Source organism: Nyctereutes procyonoides, unplaced genomic scaffold (genome assembly GCF_905146905.1).
Source record: "Nyctereutes procyonoides isolate TBG_1078 unplaced genomic scaffold, NYPRO_anot_genome, whole genome shotgun sequence".
NCBI classification, from domain to species: Eukaryota; Metazoa; Chordata; class Mammalia; order Carnivora; family Canidae; genus Nyctereutes; species Nyctereutes procyonoides.
Genome location: NW_026575132.1, coordinates 18,129,248 through 18,150,173, shown reverse-complemented (window position 1 = coordinate 18,150,173; position 20,926 = coordinate 18,129,248). Strand labels below are relative to the sequence as shown.

The 20,926-nt window shown below is 40.9% G+C and overlaps 1 protein-coding gene across 3 annotated transcripts in view; it reads left to right on the top strand.

Annotated features, from left to right (window-relative positions):
- Nucleotides 1-5,608: 5,608 nt before the first annotated feature.
- The window catches only part of ACADL (acyl-CoA dehydrogenase long chain), a 50,689-nt gene continuing 35,371 nt past the window's right edge, over nt 5,609-20,926 (top strand). Inside the window, exons 1-4 of one of the 3 annotated variants that reach the window (XM_055345562.1) lie at nt 5,609-6,243; nt 11,728-11,883; nt 14,355-14,492; nt 15,776-15,940. In XM_055345562.1, coding sequence (XP_055201537.1) covers nt 6,134-6,243; nt 11,728-11,883; nt 14,355-14,492; nt 15,776-15,940 — 569 coding nt within the window. In that variant the 5' untranslated portion in view covers nt 5,609-6,133. The remainder of the gene's footprint in view (nt 6,244-11,727; nt 11,884-14,354; nt 14,493-15,775; nt 15,941-20,926) is intronic. The other 2 variants (XM_055345564.1, XM_055345563.1) reach the window with 2 other exon arrangements.

Genomic DNA, 20,926 nt, shown 5'->3' with positions numbered 1-20,926 from the left:
GAATTGGCCTTACTGAAATAAATTACTTTTTTGTTCCACCAACACTGGTTTCTCTGCCTTTGAAGTTTGCCAGCAGTAAGTGGCTGAACCTGGTCTGTTTGGGCCCCTGAAGGGAAAAATAAATAAATAAATTAAAAAAAAAAAAAAAAAAAGAAAAGCCTGCTGTCTTGTTTGGGATCCCTGGGTGGCGCAGCGGTTTAGCGCCTGCCTTTGGCCCAGAGCCCGATCCTGGAGACCCAGGATCGAATCCCACGTCGGGCTCCCGGTGCATGGAGCCTGCTTCTGTCTCTGCCTCTCTCTCTCTCTCTCTCTCTCTCTCTCTGACTGTCATAAATAAATAAAAAATAAATAAATTTAAAAAAAAAAGAAAAGCCTGCTGGGCCCCTGAAGGGTTACACCCCCTTACACTCAAGCACTCCTGGTACAATAGTATTTCTAGCAAAAACAAAGCAAACAAAAACATAGTGTTTACAGTGATGAGGGAACACAGGGCTAGCTGAGGGCAAAGCACAAGCCTGGGGCAACACACTGGCAAGTCCTAGAAACAGGCAAAGGGACATTCCCCTTTGGACTCAACTGCCTTGATGTTAATATTTTGCTAAAGGCAATCTTAGCCCAACCCCCAGGATCCTAAGTCTACTTTTAGTTGTTGGGCCAGCGGGATCAAGGGAGATCTGGAGGCACCAACAAAATAGCAACAGACCTGTGGAGACCTGTGGCCTCCACCTCAGAACTTTCCCATCACCTGCAGACGGGGAGGACGTGTCATCAGGGGAAGCCTGGACCTATGCAGGAAACCTGAACCGTGCTTACCCAGACCGCATATAAGGCCATGGGCAGTTATTGCCCCAGGCTGATTTCACCAGGATCAAGCCTAAAACCTATCACCCCTTTCAGAGACACAACCCCTTACCCCTCCCCCCTTAAAAAGCCTGCTTGCCCTCCCCAGCACGTGACTTCCCCCACCCTCTATTTCCCTGCTCTCTCCCTCCCCTGCCAGCCCTGAATCTCCCCGGAGAGCCCGTCCAATTGAAAGCCTGTTTCAACCAACTTTTGCCTGCCTCTATTCCATTTCACTACCGATGGGATTAAACTTGACATTTGGTGCCGAAACCCAGAAGGAGATCAAGGCCCCACGCTGGTGGGGAGCCTCTCTCTTCTCACCACCAGGCTCAATGGCCCCCTGGGGGTACTTTTGACTAAACCTGACATCACATATAAAAATTCCTTTAGAAATTTCCTTTATCTCTAAAAACCCCCAAGATAAGTGTTGGCAACCATCCCCCAAGCATATGGCCCACGGATATACACCTGAGGGGTCTCATGATTAAGATTTTATTAGACTGTAATAAGTGACATTTTCCCAACAATAGCTAGCCCCCTCAAGGTCCTAGAAACCTTGCCTCCAAAATTCCTTAGAGAGTACACTATCCTCAAACCCGTCCCAACACCCAGGTATATAATCAGCCACCCCTCACAGGCCCGGGACAGCCACTCTTCCTGCCCATGGGTCCTGTCCCCGTGCTTTAACAAAACCATGATTTTGGGACGCCTGGGTGGCTCAGCAGTTGAATGTCTGCCTTTGGCTCAGGGCCTGATCCCAATTCCCGGGATAGAGTCCCACGTCAGTCTCCTTGCATGGAGCCTGCTTCTCCTCCCTCTGCCTGTGTCTCTGCCTCTCTCTCTCTCTCTCTCTGTCTCTCATGAATAAATAAATAAAATCTTAAAAACAAACAAAACCATGATTTTGCACCAAAGACATCTCAATAATTCTTTCTTGGTTGTCGGTTCCGGACCTCAGCTATAATTCCAAAACTTCATCATACAGGGTTTGGTGTGTCCATGGCTTCAGGCATCCATTGGGTGGAGAGGGTAGGGGGGGAGTCAGGTCTTGGAACATATCCCCAGCAGATAAGGAGGTTATTAAGAGACTACTGTGTGGTAACAAAGACAGTGACTATCCTCCACAGTAATCAATTATTAGTTATAATATTAGAATTTCCTTAAATGAGAGGGAATTGGTCTTCATATCAATGTTGGGGAAATAGTTCAAGTTTTGACAATGATTTCCCAGAGGCATAGTTAAAAATTACCCAGGTCAAGTTAGTATTGCAAAATAAACTAAATTGTGATGCAAAATGTTAGGGTTCAGAGCAGATGATTAAGAAAGAATTCTTTTTATTATTATTATTATTTATGATAGTCAGAGAGAGAGAGAGAGAGAGAGAGAGAGAGAGAGAGAGAGGCAGACCATAGGCAGAGGGAGAAGCAGTCTCCATGCACCAGGAGCCCGATATGGGATTCGATCCCGGGTCTCCAGGATCGCGCCCTGAGCCAAAGGCAGGCGCCAAACCGCTGCGCCACCCAGGGATCCCAAAAGAATTCTTGTCTTTGGTGTAAAAAGGTAGTTTTATTAAAGCATGGGAAAAGAATCTGTGGGCAGAAAGAGCTGCGAAAGAAAGAAAGAAAGAAAGAAAGAAAGAAAGAAAGAAAGAAAGAAAGAAAGAAAGAAAGAAAGAAAGAAAGAAAGAAAGAAAGAAAAGAAAGAAAAAGAAAGAGAAGGAAGGAAGGAAGAGAAGGAAGGAAGGAAGGAAGGAAGGAAGGAAGGAAGGAAGGAAGGAAGGAAAACCAACGACCTGCACTGGAGTTATGAGAGGTGACTGATCCTACACTTTCAAGTTGAGAGGGAATTAGGGATAGTGTAAGTCCCTAAGGAATTTAGGGAGCAAGATTTCTGGGAGGCCAGTAATTATTAGGGAAAGGTCATTTATCATTGTTTAGTAAACTCTCAGTCATGAGACCCTTCAGACCCCTATCAGTGGGCCATATGCTTCAAGGATGATTGCTATCTTGGGTGCCAGAGGTAAAGGAAGTTTCCAAAGAAATTTTTAATATGCTAAAAGAAAACTTACAGGATCCAGAGGGGTTGGAATAATGTAAAGCTAAGACTGCCTTTTGTCCTTGGCAAATTTGTTTTTTTGCTTTTGTTTTTAATGAAACACTTCACAAACTTGTGTGTCATCCTTGCATAGAGGCCACACTAATCACTGTATCATTTCAACTTTAACAAAACATGGGCTGCAGAAGTGAATACACCCTTAACAAAGTATTAACATCAGAGCAGCTGAACTCTCAGAGGAAGGTCACTCTACCTGTTTCAAACACTCGTCAAAGGGTTGTAATTTTTTTCTTTTGCTTTTATTTCCCATTCAGCTTTGTGATGGAATTGGTTTTGTCTGCTCAGGCAATTTGTAGGGCAGATCTCCATTTTTTACCAGATTTAATTGTAATGAAAGGATATTATTAGGACATTTGTTGAAATTAGAATATGGATTGTAGATTATTTAAGAATATTCTATCAGGGTTTGAGGTACCTGGCTGGCTCAGTTGATAGAGCATGTAACTTTATCTTGGGATCGTGAGTTCAAGTCTCACATTGGGAGTAGAGCTTACTTTAAAAAAATAATAATAATAATTAGAATGCTCTCCCAATTCTTAGCAAATAATAATAATAATAATATAAATAAACAGAATATTGTATCAGGATTAAATTTCTACATTGGATAACTGTGCTATAGTTATTATGAGAACTCCCTTTGCTCTTAGGAAATACACGCTAGGAGTGCAGGGGCATAATGTATCCAATTTATCCTCAAATGACCCCCCCAAAAAATACACATATGTGGCAAATGGGCAAAATGTCCTCAATGGGAGAATCTAAGTAAAGGCTATCTGGGAGTTAACTATACTATATTTGCTACTTTTCTGTAGTTTTACATTTTTTCTGAATAAAAAACTAAAACAATTTTGATGAAAAATTAGATGACCCAAAGTGCTCAAAGAAACTTAATTCCGAAAAAATAAAACAAAGAAAACAAATTCACTGAGGAAAAGAGCTAACTGTAAAATAACAGAATTACATGTCAAAGGGGCAATCAAAGCTTACAATTCAAGGAGGTATGGCAAGTACCCAAAACAAGTGTTTAGTATCTTCACATCTGAAAATGGCTTATGTGTCATTTAAGTGTTGTATTTCATGAAATACATGTTTTCCTAATGTCTTTCTGCAAAATGGATATTTATAATGAAACCCATCTCTACATACATCCCTAATCACTCCCTCTAAACTTAAGAGTCTTGGGGTTTCTTACATTATTGTATTTCCGAGGGATTTTGGCAATAATTCTAAAAGCTGGGAGATGACCTTTGTCATCTACACGGGCACTTCTGAGACTAGAAACATAGGCAGGCACACTCTTTGAGGAGTGTCACAACGGCCTGCTTGCTTCAGATAGCTCCCTCCCGGTTCTGCCCTGGCACTGCCATGTCCTCTTGGTAGGTAAATGAATTTTTGTCTTTTTCAAATCTTCTTGATCTGAAATTTCACTATTAGAGCCAATTGTTTGAATTAGAAAAAAAAATCTAATTTTCGTGAAACTGATTATCAAAGGCCATTATTAAAAGTCACCATCACCTGAAAACGTGAGTATGTAAGTAGAGGAGAATAAAAACAGCTAACACTTACAGAGAGTCACTTGCACAGGCTTCAGCAACGCCGTCTTCGTCTACTCTCAGATGTAGTCCAGGTGGGTTGGAGGCTGCAGAACTTGCCAAGGCAAGGCTGAGGACAAGGTGTGGCTCCTCATCACTCACTGGGCTTCCTGGTCAAGGACATGAAGATAAAGTTCTTGGGGTGTCTGGATGGCTGAGACGGTGAAGCATCTGCCTTCAGCTCCGGTCATGATCCCCGGGTCCTGGGATAGAGCCTTTCATAGGGCTCCCTGCTTAGCGAGGAGTCGGCTGCTCATTCTTCCTCTCCCTCTGCTCAGGTTCTCTCTCTCTGTCGCAAATAAATAAATAAAATCTTAAAAAAAAAAAAAGAATAAAGTTCTTGGAGAAATTATATCTCTTCTCCCTGCCTATTATGGAGTCTGAGATCATCAACTTTTTTTTTTTTCTGGATATCTCTCTTTAAAGATTAGTCCCATCCAAAAGGAGACCTGCATGGCCAGTGGATTGAACTCAAGGCATCTGTCACCCTCCAGAACCAGAATAGCCAAGTTGGTTCTGAATGTGCTCCCAGGAGGCAGCCTCTGCCACATGCAGGGCCATGGTCCTGGCTCACCTCTCTATAGACAAAGGGCAGTGAGCTTACCAAGAGATCAAGACCAGCACGTTCCACACTCCCTGAAAGATAACAGGCCACTGTGTCAACGCTGGTATGCCCAATCCCTGCCCCCGGAAGCAAGAGCATTATCTGGGCCCAAGATGCTTCTGAGGATAACTGATGCAGACAACTGCTACGCCTCCACCAAGGCTGCACTGCCACCCCAGGCAACTTGGCCAAGGCCACCTGTCATTCGGGCTCTGAGATCTACAGCTATCTCACCAAGACGCCTCCAGAAAGAAACCCTGTTCGCTGCATTTCCCTATCAGCAGTTCATTGACCTAGGAAAGACCCACAGCAGAGTCTCCATGAAGAGGATCCAGGCTCCAGCTGTTGCCAACACAGTGTTTTTATACAAGGAGATTAAACTGAATTAATGAAGCCTGTAAAAAAAAAAAAAAAAAGGAATCACCTGTGAGACGTGTTAACTGGGCCTCACCATCAACTGTTACTGCTGCTGCAGGTGGGCTCAGTCCACCCTGAAGTAATATTTAGTTATCATTTTGCAGAGGCTCAGCAAGATTGTGCAGAAGGTCTCTTATTGCCCCACACTGGGAGGTAACCCGGCCAATTACCACCTCGAGAAAACCGAGCGTCTGGTCCAGTAAAGCTAATAAATACCCCGGCGCGGCCCCAAGTGGTGGCGGCCCCGAGACCCCAGGCAGCGAGGCCAGGCTTTGGGCAAGTCCGCCTGGGTCCCTGCGCGCCCGCCCCACTGAGGACTCTCCACGGGACTCTTGGGATCCGCTTTTAAGAAGCTTCCCGGGCTCGCGCGCCGACGTCCCGGGGCTGCTCCCGCCTCCGCGGGCTTCCCGGCCCCCCCGCCCGTCCCCGCCGCGCAGAGCCGCCCCCGAGCGCCCGCCGCAGCGCGAAACCCCAAGCCCGGGACGCGGCCGAGGCCCCAGCGCTCCCGCCCGCCCGCGCGCCGCGTGTGCCCCTCGGCGCCGAGCCCCAGCCCGCCCCGCCATGGCTGCGAGCGCCTTCCGCCGCCTGCACCCGGCCATCCGCCCGTGGGTCCGCCCGGGGCTCGGCCGGGGGCTCGGCCGGTGCGCCCCGCCTTCGCCGCCCGCCGCGAGGTGAGCGCCCGCGGGCTCCCCTGGACCGCCGGGGGGGGGGGCTGCGGGGCCGTGGGGGGCGGTGACGCCCCGACCCTGCTGGGGGGGGCTGCGGGGCCGTGGGGGGTGACACCCCGACCCTGCTGGGGCGGGCTGCGGGGGGCGGTGACACCCCGACCCTACTGGGGGGCTGCGGGGCCGTGGGGGGTGACCCCCCGATCCTGCTGGGGGGCAGCGGGGGGCGGTGACACCCCGACCCTACTGGGGGGCTGCGGGGCCGTGGGGGGTGACACCCCGACCCTGCTGGGGCGGGCTGCGGGGCCGTGGGGGGTGACACCCCGACCCTGCTGGGGGGCTGCGGGGCCGTGGGGGGTGACACCCCGACCCTCCTGGGGGACTGCGGGGCCGTGGGGGGTGACACCCCGACCCTGCTGGGGGGCTGCGGGGCCGTGGGGGGTGACACCCCGACCCTCCTGGGGGACTGCGGGGCCGTGGGGGGTGACACCCCGACCCTCCTGGGGGGCTGCGGGGGGCGGTGACACCCCGACCCTGCTGGGGGGGCTGCGGGGCCGCGGGGGGGCGATGACCCCCCACCCTGCTCCCCGTGGCCGGGTGCGGTGGCACTGCCCCTTGGCGCCTGGAGCTCAGCAGCGCGGGGGCGGCCACCTGGGCGGAGCCCCGGGCCCTCTGGCTGGTCCTGGCCGTGCGCCTCCCGGAGCCTGGACCCGACCGGCTGCGGGGGGATGGGGGCCTCGCGGGGTCCCCCGCAGGAGCGGGAAAGCCCGAAGCGGGGTTCGCCAAAGGCTCGGGGTCGGGCCGCAGCCGGGCCCGGGGGAGGCGGGGTCACGTCCGGGGCGCTCCCGGGCGCGCTCTCCTGGGCCCTGGGACGCGGCCTCCTGGGGGCGCGGCCTCGAGATCCGGAGCGAGGGCGGCCTCTGCCTCACGGCGTCCCCCAAGAGGGCCCCCCAGAAAGCAGCCCGCCCCATCACACAAGGGCCTCGAGATTTATTTAACAAATCCTTTTTAATTAGTTAAACTCGGAAGAGAAAATAGTTTCTAAGTGGCTCCGTGACTATGAAGGTCGTGTTGGTAAGATCTAAAGCTTTCAGATAACTGGCGCTTGAAATCCGTTCATCGGATAAGCTGGAAGCATCCAGGATTATCCACTATGTATAAGGAGAGTGACGGAATGATCATGTAGCTCGTGACAACGTTGGTGGAATTCTGAGATGCTATGGGAGCGGAAAAAGATCTGTTCCTCCTGAGGACAGTGGGGAAGACTTGACTGAGGAGTGGGTGCACCTTGACTTTAGGGTGGGTGCACATACTTTTCTGAGCTCTTCCCCCAGAACTTTCTAGCACTGTGATCCTCAAATTTTTATCAGGGCTCTTTTATTATTCCCTTTAAGTTAGAGGACCCCCCAGAAAATGTTTTTTTTTTTTAATTTTTTGATTGATTGATGAGGGTTGTATGCATATGGCTATCAAGAGATAGCCACAAAACAAATTTTACGAATATTTAGTTCATTAAAAGTAGCAACAGAGATTATGGTAAGAGAAGTAAGACATGTATGATCTCATTTATAGATGGAACCTTAAAAACAAACGCATAGATACAGAGAACAGATTTCTGGTTGGGGCGTGGGTGTAGGAATGGGTGGAGAAAGTCAAAAGGTACAAACTTCCAGCTCTAAAGTAAGTCATGGGAGTGTAATATACAGCATGGTGACTTTTTTTTTTTTAAAGATTTTATTTATTTATTCATGAGAAACACAGAGTGGGGGCGGAGAGAGAGGCAGAGACACAGGCAGAGGGAGAAGCAGGCTCCATGCAGGGAGCCCGACATGGGATTCGATCCTGGGTCTCCAGGATCACGCCCAGGCTGAAGGCAGCGCTAAACAGCTGAGCCACCAGGGCTCCCCCAGCATGGTGACTTTAGTTGATACTGTACATATATTTCAAATTTGCTAAAAGAGCAGACCTTAAGGATTGTCAAAACAAAAAAATTATGTGTGGTGATGGATGTTAACTAGACTCGTGTTGATTATTTCATAATATATACAAATATTGAACCATGTACATCTGAAACAAATGTTATATGGCAAGTATAGCTGAATAATAAGTAAAAGTAACAGTAGCAAACCCATTACCGTGTCAACATAAATGACATTTCTATGAAAAGTAGATTTTTCAAAAAAGAGACATCTTTTACATTTTTACAGATCCTTTAATGTCTGGCTTAGCAGAATACATCTCAATTTTCATATCTGTTTCTGCATTACATCTATTGGGATAAGTTATTTTGGTTGGAAGTATAGAAAAAAATCTAAGAGAATTTTGGAAAAAGGAGGAACTGAGGGACCCTCTGAATAGGTCAGGGCCTAAAGTCTTATTATAGCAGGCTTCTTAATGTGCATATTAATCATTCAGGGAATTTGTTAAAATACAGATTCTGATTCAGATCTGGGGTGAGGTTTGAGATGGTGTATTTGTAACCAATTCCCTAGTATTGTTGAAGATGCTGGTGGATGTATTTTAAATAATAGAGCCTAGCCTATTAAATTAATAGAAGTTGATTTTTGTTCAGTTTAGATTTCCTGGTTTTTATAGGGAGAAAAATGGCCAATTTATTGATTAAAATTTTCTTGGTTTTCAAGAAATGAATGCTCCAACATACTTGGCGCCAAGTGTTTTGATTTTTTTCTGCATAGTTTCTTTTGAACACTTTTGACTAACCTGAAAAATCTTTATTCTTTCTGTCACCTCTTTCACTTTCGAGTGTCTTGGTGTATTTTACTTAGAAATATTCCAAAGGTTTCCTTAAGGTGATATGGACTATAAAATGTTAAGATACAGGAAGACTGAACTATAAATCCCACTCTTATTTGCTAATTATGTTGACAAATGATTCAGAGTTTCAGAGCATCAGCTTCCTAGTCTCAGCACATTTTTTTTTCCTAAGGAAAAATTCTAAGTGTGAAAAACCTAAATGGACAAATGTGTGCATTATAGTTGTATTTCTACTAGCAGGAAATTGGAACCAATCATATTGTTACAGGATTTCTTTTCCTTTAGTGTTCACTGTTCTTGGTCACCCCACTTCAAAGAATGAAGAGGTAGACCAGGCCAGAGAGTGGTGGGCAGCAAAGTTTGTTGAGCGATAGTAAAGTTTATTGAGTGATTGTGCAAAGCTCCCAAAGAGGGAGGGGATCCTAGAGGGTTGCCATGGGAATTCATAAGTCTAGAGGGTTTTATGAGCTTATTGGCAGGCTGTTTTAGTCTGATTAACCTTCCATACACTTGTCATCCACACAAGTTTTTGTCATTTGGGAAAGGGTGGATGGCTCTTTCCAGGGCGGTATAAAGTCCTCTATGGTTTCCTCTTAGGGTGCGGCCTCCTTGTCCTTGCTTGCCTTTCTTCCACCTATACTTCATCAATTTCAATTAAGCGATAAAGTAAATTTTGGTCTATTTGATGTAAAATTATAGTGGTATGCAAGACCCCTGCACATCCTGGTCCTGTTACCTCTGACTTCATCTTCTGTTTTTACTCAATCCACATTTGGCCTCCTTGCTCTTTCTAGAACACGTCAGATGTCATCCTGCCTGCCACTCTTTGCTCTAATTATTTTCTTGTCCTACAATTCTACTCCAAAAATCTGCTTGGCTGTCACTTTGAGGTATTTTCCCAAATCTCATTTTTCTAACTTAACCTACCCTGATCGCACTATTCTGTACTGCAGCCATTGCCCCTGCCTTGACCCAGACACACATTCTGATCTTTGCTCCACTTTTCTTTTCCATAGAATTTATCACTTTCTCCTTTATTCTATAATTTGCTTCTTTACTGTATTATTTATCATTATTCAGTACCCCCTTCTAGAAATGTGAGCTTGAAGATAGGGATCTTACTTTTGCACTCCTATAGCTCAAGATACCTGAACAGTGCCTGGTACATAATGGGCACTCAGAAAGTATATGTTGACCAAATGAATGAATAAGCTATTAAAAACAATGATTTGAATGACTGAGTATTAATTTTGAAGGCAAAAGGCAGATAGAAGTATAAAAACTGTAGTATTACATGTTCATAGCCAAAGATTATCATTTAAAAGGCATCTCAAATTATATTAATGAACTCCACTAAAAGTTGCATATAAAAGATAAACCGAAAAAACAAAATGACAAAAAATGCATGTTAAGTGCATTTCTTAGTCCATGCTCTCATTACAAAATAGCATAGACTGGATGACTTGAATAACAGAAATTTATTTCTCCTAATTCTAAAGGCTGGATAATCCAAGATCAAAGTATTGATAACTCTCTCTTCCTTTTGTAAGGCCACAAATCTTCTTACATTAGGACCCCACCCTAAGACCTCATTTAACTAATTTCATCCTCCAGGCCCTATCTCCAAATACAATCACAATGGGAGTTAGAGCTTCAACATGAATTTGGGAGTTACATAATTCAGTTCATAGCATCAAATAAAAATACATAAACTAAAACACAATAATTCATTTCATGGGGGGGGGATAGAAAAGTTGACACAACCCCATTGCCAATAAACAAAACCATATTTTAAACAAAAACACGAAGAAGAGGAGGAAGGGGAGAGGAAAGAGAAAAGAAAAAAAAAAAAAAGCAGAGTCCAAGGAAGAGAGAAACCCCAAATGGAGTTTCATGCAAAACAGAAAAACCTTTGCCAATATTCGGATATATGATAAAGTTTTTTAGATAAGAGGTTGAAAATATACAAAGTGGTACACAGATTTTCAAAATCTTTTTAGCAGTGCCGCAAGAGGGAAATAAACCTGAAAATCACTGAACTAAAGGAACTACAGAGCAATCTTAAGTTAGGTTAATATGGGGGGACAAGGAGAAGGAAGGGTCAGTTTCTGAAGGTCTTGAACAATTCTGTGCTAATCTTTATAGAGATTCATCCACAGTTTTTTTTAGTTACACCCACATTGCCTCTAATATGTCAATAGCATCCTCATTGTTTCTCTTACACACCTGCCATTTCAAATTGTATGATTCTAAATTAAATATTAATTTGGATTATGGAAAAATTGTTAGTATTATCTTAAACATCATCGTGACATGAAAACTCATCAATATTATTCTATGGTGGTATTTGAATTTTACATAATATAATGTACATCATGTGACAACACTGTTTTACCTAAGCTCAGACATGTGGTTAGTCATAAGCATGATGTCCTCTTTATGGCTTTGGAAGTGAAGAGTGAGTTGGATAAAAGGACAAACTACTTGATCTCATCCAGGTGAGGCAGATCCTGTCAAAAGTGGTAATGCTCAAATCTGAACAGGTCAGGTTTCAGACCCTCTACCTACCTCTGTAGTGTGTCGGTGGGGGGAAAAATCAGTGTTTTTCCATGTTGTTCAGTATAATTAACCTTCCATCCTGTTCAGTGGCATTGACTTGGATTATGAAGAGTAACAACTCACTTAATTTTCTTAATGTTTATGCATATTTTTCAGATGTTCTCATTCCAGAGGGAAGGAACGTCTAGAGACTCCATCTGCTAAAAAATTAACAGATATAGGAATTAGAAGAATCTTTTCATCAGAACATGACATTTTCCGGGAATGTGTAAGGAAGTTTTTTCAAGAAGAAGTTGTTCCTTACCATGCAGAGTAAGTAGGACATTTTCCTTTAAAGTAATACACATAGGGAAACAATGCTATTTAAATAAATTTTAAAATATACAATGAAAAATAAGAAAATTTGAAGATTTGCAACTCGAGTAGTAATTTGAATATTCTGGTCAAGTGACAAATAGTTAAGTAATTAATTACACATTTTTTTTCTACTTCATGAATGAATTAAAATACATAAAGGTTCAACAGGACAGCATAATGCAAATCTTGGTTGGCAATTGGCCACCTTAAAGTATTTTTTTTAAGATTTTATTTATTTATTCATGATAGATTGAGAAAGGCAGAGACACAGGCAGAGCAGGCTCCACGTAGGGAGACTGATGTGGGTGGGACTGAATCCTGGGATGCCAGGATCACACCCTGGGCCCAAGGCAGGCGCCAAACCACTGAGCCACCCAGGGATCCCCCCTTAAAGTATTTTTACTACTGGATGAGATATTTATTGATTGACTGATTAATTACTGATTACCTACTTTGTTGCCCGAAAAACTGTCATTTCTATGAAAATAGGATTTTACTGTATTTCCAAAATTTACTTATTGCTAATACTTTACTATAATTAAAATATTTTTAAAATGTTTTGGGGGCACCTAGGTGTCTCATTTGGTTGAGCATCCCTCTCTTGATAACTGCTCATGTCTTGATCTCAGGATCAAGCCCCTCTCACACATGCCCCTCCCCCTGCCCCCGTTGAGCTCTGCACTGAGCTTGGAACATGCTTAAGATTCTCTCTCCCTCTCTCTCTCTTATACCCACCCCCCTCCAGCTTGTTTGCTCTCCCTCCTTTAAAAATTTTTTTAAATACCTCTCATTGGGATGCTTGGGTGGCTCAGCAGTTAAGCTCCTGCCTCTGACTTAGGGCGTGATCCTGGAGTCTTGGGATCGAGTCCCACATCAGGCTTCCTGCATGGAGCCTGCTTCTCCCTCTGCCTGTGTCTCTGCCTCTCTCTCTCTCTCTCTCTCTCTCTCTCTCTCTCTCTGTCTCTCATGAGTAAATAAATAAAATCTTAAAAAAAAAACACCTTTCATTAAGATTTTATTAATGCTTTTTCAGTAAAAATGACCAAAATTAGCTAAACTAATGCCATGACTAGTTTTTAGTGAAAAGCAACTATTTCTTAAAAAACCAAAGGAGAGTGCCTGGGTAGCTCAGTCAGTTAAGCCTCAGACTCCTGATTTCTGCTCAGGTCATGATCTCAGAGTCATTGGATCAAGCCCCATGTCAGGCTGCATGCTGAGGATGAAGCCTGCTTAAGATTCTCTCTCCCTCTTCCTTTGGCCCTCCCTGCCTCACGTGTGCATGCTTTCTCTCTCTTTTTCCCTGAATGAATAAAAATTTTAAGAAAGAAAGGGAGAGAGAGAAAGGTTCACTCTAGGAGGATCTTTTTTTGTTTATTGCTTTATTTATTTGAAACTTTGCTCCAGAAAAATTGTTAGTGAAGATTAGAAGTAAAAATAATAAAAGTTGACAAATTTTAGGTTAATGATAAAAAATACTTCCAAAGCTACTTTAGGCAATAATTACATCAAAATATACATGATAATCAAACTCTTTCTTTTAAAATTTCTTGAGGTATCTGTGTTTACTTTTAATCCATATCTTCAATAATATATTTACTAACTATATCTAACTACCACTTTAAAAAATAAAACAAAAGTTCTCAGATTCTTGATCTCTTTCCTCATTATGCTGCTCTCATTTTTATTTTTATTTTTTTATTTGTTTATTTTATGCTACTCTCATTTTTAAAGAAAAGCAGAGGTTGCACAATCTTATGCAAATATCTAATCTTTTCAGAAGTTCCTTTGACAGCTCAGCTGCAAGATGCTTCTGTTCTTCTTTCCTACTTAATCTTCAGATTGCCTGCTCTCCTTTTATGTATGCTCATCCCTATAAGTTTAGCACTTTAAGGAAATATACAGTGGCAGTTATCTTTAGAGGATAGGTTTGGAGAAATTCCCATGACTATATGGCACATTTAAAGTTGTATCCTAAGAGTACCAGCTGAGAAACTGTACCCATGAATATTAGTGGATGTAATTTGCAGGTCCAATAAATAGTCAAGGGAGGAGAAAAGTGGCAAGTTGAAGAAATAAAGAAGGGAAGAAGGAGGAGGACAAATGATAAAAGAGTTAGATGTAAATAGAAAGGGGTGCTTGGTTAAGCGTCTGCCTTTGTTTGGGTCAGGCCATGATCCCAGAGTCCCAGGACGGAGCCCCGAGTCCCAGAAGCATCTCCTTCTCCCTCGCACATACTCTCTTTCTCTCTCTCTCAAATACATAAATAAAATCTTTTAAAAAAATTTTTTAAGTTATGGCCCATGTCAGCAATAATTACCTTAAATTAAGGGAACATTCCTATGCAGTATCTTTCATAAATTCAAATTATGACCATTTAAATAATATGAAAAAAGTTTTTCTGATTTTAAAATGTTTACTGTTTGCAGATGGGAGAAAGCTGGTGAAGTGAGTAGGGAGATTTGGGAAAAAGCTGGAAAAGAAGGACTGCTTGGTGTCAATATTGCAGAACATCATGGTGGTATTGGTGGGGACTTGTATTCGGCAGCTATTATTTGGGAAGAACAGTAAGTATGCAGACATTTGAAGTGGAATCTTGGTTGTTAAGCATGCTGCTCACTTTTCTGAGAAGACAATGAATTATGCTTTTTAATCTTAATAATATTGAAAACTCAGTGTAAAATGTGAATGAGTAAACCCCTTATAACTCTTGTACATTTTTTTTAATGTGGAAAGATAGGAAAATGTCCTTTTAAGTTATTAAAATAGGTGCTGTTGAAAATTAAAGAGATCTTGTCATTTTTAGTTGCTTCATGTTTGTTTTTCTTCTTTTAAAAAAGCTATTGAGAAAACCATTGGAAAATATTTCTATCAAATATACTTAAAGCTTAATGTATAAGAAGAAATAAAGATTTCACTTTGTGAATTGGCAAAAGATTTGAACCAATAGTTCATCAAAACAAAATTCAAATAGGTTCTTTTAGATGAAAAAAGTTCATCCTTACTATTGATCAAATGCAAATTAAATTAACCTGGAGGTATCATTTTGAGTATTTGGAAAAAATCAGTGAAAACTCAAAATCATAATACCCATTGCTGACACAGTTCCAATGAAAATGAGATACTCATACTATTAATGGCATTATATATTAGGACAATAAATACTTTGGGGGATTAAAAATGACATATATAAAAAATGAAAATATTTCTGCTTTTTGATCTAGGATGTCACTTTGGGGAATTTATTATAAGATAATAATTTGATAGAAAAAAGAGGATCTATGTACAAAAATCATTGTCATGTTAGATCATAATCCTCCAAATATGGAAGCAATCTAAATGGTAGTGAGGATGAATGAGTAAATTGTATTACATAAACCATTTGGAATATTTTACAGCTTTTTCAGATATTTGTTGTGACAGCTATATATAAAAAGAGGACTTTTTCATGTCACATAATTAAAACAAATAGTTAGGTATAAATTCCACTATATTAGAATATATCCTTATGGCAAAAGTACTTTGCCAAAATGAAAATAGTTGCTATGTTATAATAAGACAATTGTAGGTGATTAATACTTTAAAATATTTTATCTTTTAATTTATTAGGTAAGTATTCATGGAGCTCTGTTAGAGTACCGTTAATTGCGCTAGTGACAGGAATTAAAAGATTAATAAAAATTAAGAGAGAAAATCTTCAAGAACTTCCTACATTTGTGGGGAGACAGGCTATTACGACACAATGTGCTAAGACTTAATAATGGATTGTTGTTTAACTGAAAATCAAAGAAATAAAAAATAGAACAAAATATGTTGTGCTTTAAATTATCTTCTTTTTTTTCTTTTTAAGAGCATATTCAAATTGTTCAGGCCCAGGATTTAGTCTTCATTCAGATATTGTCATGCCCTATATTACAAACCATGGCTCAGAAGAACAAATTAAGCACTTCATCCCCCAGATGGTCAGTGGGAAATGTATTGGTGCCATAGCAATGACAGAGCCTGGGGCTGGAAGGTAAATCAACATTCATTTGGTTTTGAATTTTTGGAAGCAGTAACCAACAGCATTTATTTTCTTAGTACTCACTTCATAGACCTTTGAACAATATGCAAGGAGGGGTACAAAGATGAACACAGGGGGACGCCTGGGTGGCTCAGCCGTTTAGTGCCTGCCTTCGGCCCAGGACATGATCCTCGAGTCTCGGGATCGAGTCCCACATGGGGCTCCGCGCAGGGAGCCTGCTTCTCCCTCTGCCTATGTCTCTGCTTCCCTCTCTGTGTCTCTCATGAATAAATAAATAAAATCTTAAAAAAAAAAAAAAGATGAACACAAGCATAATTTACAATCTTGAGTAACTTCAAACTCTAGTAGGAAAATAAGTCCTTATCACATATAAATAACAATAAAACATAATATATGCCATTTTGAGATATTAGCATGGGATAACGCAAGTAAAATGGTGGGATATGACTTGAATTTGGAACATAATAAATGTTGGATGTGATGAGACATGCACAGGGAAATGTCCAGCAGGCTATTAGAAATAGGGGTTTGGAACTCTGAAGGCTTGGGTGGCAAGAATTGGAGCAAGGGGAATGAAGAAGATTATTTATTCAGTCATGTGAAGGTTACTTACGAAGTGCCTTTAATGTGCCAGTTACACGTGCTGAACAAAAGACAGTGTTCTTTGTGCTTATTGAGGAGAATGACAAAAAGCACATAAATGTATCCTTAATTATAAATTATGACAAGTACTATGAAGAAATACATGGTGCTATGGTAGAGACTAATGGTGCATGTGTGTTTGGTGGGAAAGGGAATGAATTTAGGTATGAGTACTAGGGAAAGCTTACAAAAAATGGTTACATGTAAACTGAGATGTGATAACTTTGTAATGTAACTTGATGTCTGGAATTGTGATACTTCCAGGTTTGTTTTTCTTTTTCAAGATTGCTTTGGCTATTCAGGGTCTTTTGTGATTCTGTACAAATTTTAGGATTTTGTTCTAGTTCTGTGAAAAATGCTTTTGGTATTTTTTTTTTAAGATTTTGTTTATTTGAGAGAGAGAAAGAGAGGCACAAAAGCTGGTGGGTGGCAGAGGGAGAAGGAGAAGCAGGCTGGATCCCAGGATCCCAGCTGAAGGCAGACACTTAACCAACTGAGTCACACAGGTGCTCTGCTATTGGTGTTTTGATAGGGATTGCATTAAATCTGTAGATTGCTTTGGGTATAGACATTTTTACAGTGTTTGTTCTTTCAACTCATGAGTATGGAATATCTTTCCATTTCCTTTGTGTTGTCTTGAATTTCTTTCTTCAGAGAGGTCTTTCACTTCTTTGGTTAAGTTTATTCCTAGATACTTTATTATTCTTGCTGCAGTTGTAAATGGGATTTTCTTAATTTCACTTTTTGCTGCTTCATTATTAGTGTATAGGAATGCAGCAGATTTCTGTACATTGATTTTGTATCTTGGAACTTTACTAAATTCACTTATCAGTTTGAATAGATTTTTGGTGGAGTCTTTCAGGTTTTCTGAAAGATACATAGTATCCTGTCATCTGCAAAGAGTAGAAGTTTTACTTCTTTGCCAATTTGGATGCCTTTTATTTCTTTTTGTTGTCTAATGGCTGTGGCTAGGACTTGGAGTACTATGTTGAATAAAAGTGGTGATAGTGGACAACCATGTGTTTTTCCTGACCTAGGGTTTGAAAAGCTCTGTTTTCCCCCATTGAGTTTAAGGTTCACTGTAGGTTTTTCATATAAAGCCTTTATTATGTGGAGGTGTGATCCCTCTAGACCTATTTTGTTGACAATTTTTATCATGAATGGATGCAATTTTTCAAGTGGTTTTTCTGCATCTATTGAAATGATCATATGGTTTTTATCCTCTTACTGATGTGACATATCACATTGCTTGATTTGTGAATATTGAACCACCCTTGCATCCTGAGAATAAATCCCATTTGATCGTAGGGTGAATTATTGTTTTAATGTATTGTTGGATTTTTTTTAAGATGTTATTTATTCATTTGAGAGAGAGAGCGAGAACACAAACAGGGGGGAGAGGGGGAAGGAGAAACAGATCCCCCCACTGAACAGGGAGCCAGATCTCAGGACCTGGAGATCATGACCTGAGCCAAAGGCAGACACTTAACCACCTGAGCCACCCAGGTGCCCCTGTTGAATTTGTTTTGCTAGTATTTTTACATCTATGTCCATCAGATATATTGGCCTGTAGGTCTTTTTCTTTTTTTTTGTGGGGAATCTATCTAGTTTTGGTATCGAGGTAATACTGGTTTCATAGAATGAATTTGGAAGTGTTCCTTCCTCTTTCATTTTTTGGAATACTTTAAGTAGAATAGTTTTTAACTCTTTTTTAAATGTTTGTTAGAATTTGTGAAGCTGACTGGTCTTAAATGTTTTTTCTTGGGAGTTTTTATTGATTCAATTTCATTACTGGTAATTGGTCTGTTCAGTTTTCTATATTTTCCTGCTTCAGTTTTGGTAGGTTATGTGTTTCTAGGAATTTATCCATTTCTTCTAGATTATCTAATTTATTGGTATATAATTTTTCATAATCTCTTATAATGGTATTTCTGTCAGGCTACTTTTCATTTGTGATTTTGTTTATTTGGTTTCTCTCTCTCTCTCTTTTGGATGAGTCTGACTAGAGGTTTATCAGTTTTTTTTATCTAAGAATCAGCTCCTGGTTTTATTTACCTGTTGTATTATTTTGTTTTTTTAGTTTCTGTATCATTTATCTCTGCTCTGTTATTTCCTTCCTTTTGTGCATTTGGGGTTTTTTTCTTTTTCTAGCTCCTTTAGGTGTAAAGTTAGGTTGTTTATTTGAGATTTTTCTTGCTTCTTGAGGTAGATCCTATGTACTGCTATAAACTTCCCTCTTAGAACCACTTTCGCTGCATTCCAAAAAATTTGTAGTGTTGGGTATTCATTTTCATTTGTTTCCATGTATTTTTTTGATTCTTCCTTGATTTCTTGATTGATTCATTCATTGTTAGTAGCATGTTATTTAACCTCCATATATTTGCCTCTTTTTAGATTTATGCTTACTGAATATAAATCTATAATTACTGAATATAAATCTATACTTGCAGATACTTAGTTTTGCCAAAGATAAAAGGTTTTTGTTTACTTCTTTCACCTAAAAATGTGGTCGAAAAGAAATACAAATCTAATCTTCCTTTGCTTTTAAGATCATTTTTCTAAGGCAACTGGGTGACTGACCAATATTCTGATTGCAGTTGTGTTAGCTACGTGATAGTGTGTTTCTGTCCCAGGCCACGGCATCTTAGCTCTCACATAGAGGAAACAATAAATCAGAGATCTTAATTTATCTCCAAATTACACATGCAAACAAAGGCTTGTTTGATTTTTGTTTATTTAAATTTTCTGCCCTCATCTGTGGTTAGTTGTATGTACTTAAGGAAACTGAGATTCAAGGTAAATGCTCTAAGAGAGTATGTTATTTTCCTATGGTTTCTGTAACAAGTTACCACAAACTTGCTGGCTTAAAAAAGACAGAAATTTATTCTCTCATAGTTCTGAAGGCCAGAAGTCCAAAATCAGTATTAATCAGCCCAAATCACCTTATCAGCAGGGCTGCACTCCCTCCAGACATTCTAAGGCAGAACCCATTCCTTGTGTCTTCCATTTCCTGGTGGCTGACACCATTCCTTGCCTTGTGGTCTTACCATTCCAACCTGCCTCTGTGGTCACATTGCCCCTACTCTTTTGTCTGGGTAATCTCCATCTACCTGTCTTTCACAAGGACATTTGCATTTAAGGTCCACCCATCAGCTAATCCAAAATAGTCTACCAATCTCAAGATTTTAAATTAATTGCATCTGCAAGACCCTTTTTTCTGCATAAAGTAACACTTAACAGGTTCTAAGGATTAGGATCTATTATCTTCAGGGGTCATTAATCAGCATGATACAAAGAGCAGTAAACAAAGTGCCATGAGATATAGAATATAAAGACCATATGAAAGAGGGAGAATCAGAAAAATTTCACAACAGTAAATGACACAGACTCTTTATACATGATGGTACTTGTTGTAGGATATTTACAAAAATAGGAAACTGCCTAAGTGTTTAACAAGAGATGGTTTTAAGGGCAGCCGGGTGGCTCAGTGGTTTAGTGCCGCCTTCAGCCCAGGGCCTGATCCTGGAGACCCGGGATCCAGTCCTGCATTGGGCTCCCCGCATGGAGCCTGCTTCTCCCTCTGCCTGTGTCTCTGCGCCTCTCTCTCTTTCTCTCTCTCTCTCTCTCTCTCTGTGTCTCTCATGAATAAATAAATAAAATTTTTGAAAAAAGAGATGGTTTTAAAAAATCATAATAAATCTATGCTGATGATAAAAGCAACCTTATAGGAAAGCATTAGATATTGTTTAGAGGTCAAAATCATATGTATGGTTCCAGTTTTATAAAAATACATATATGTGTGTATCTGTTTCCATTGAAAAAATGCTAGAAGGATGTATTTTAGACATGTTTATTTCAGGAGGTAAAATTGTTTTCAATATTTTTTTCCTTGTGTGGAATATTGTCTATATTTTTCCTATTTCAATTGTGAATATTTTATATTTAGAAAAATAAGCTATTCCACTTTTACAGCAGGGTTGTTAGAGGAAGCATTTGAGATGTAGCCTTTTTTTTTTTTTGGACATTAAGAAGATTGTTTATTAATGATATTTCGTCATCGCTCATAGTTCCCTTCCTCTGAATAATAAATATTAAAACACGTAATTGTAATCTAAATGTAATAACTTTTATCTCACCATTATAGATTAACTGACAATTTCAGAGATGTTGAACAAGGGTATAAACTTGTAGCTAGAAGATGAGTAAGTTCTCAGGATAAAGCACAGCATCCCATGGGATATCTGGCTGCCTATGTCCGTGGAATGCACCACTCTTGATCCTGGGGTGGTGGGTTCGAGCCTTTGATTGAGTATAGAGATTACTTTAAAAAAATAA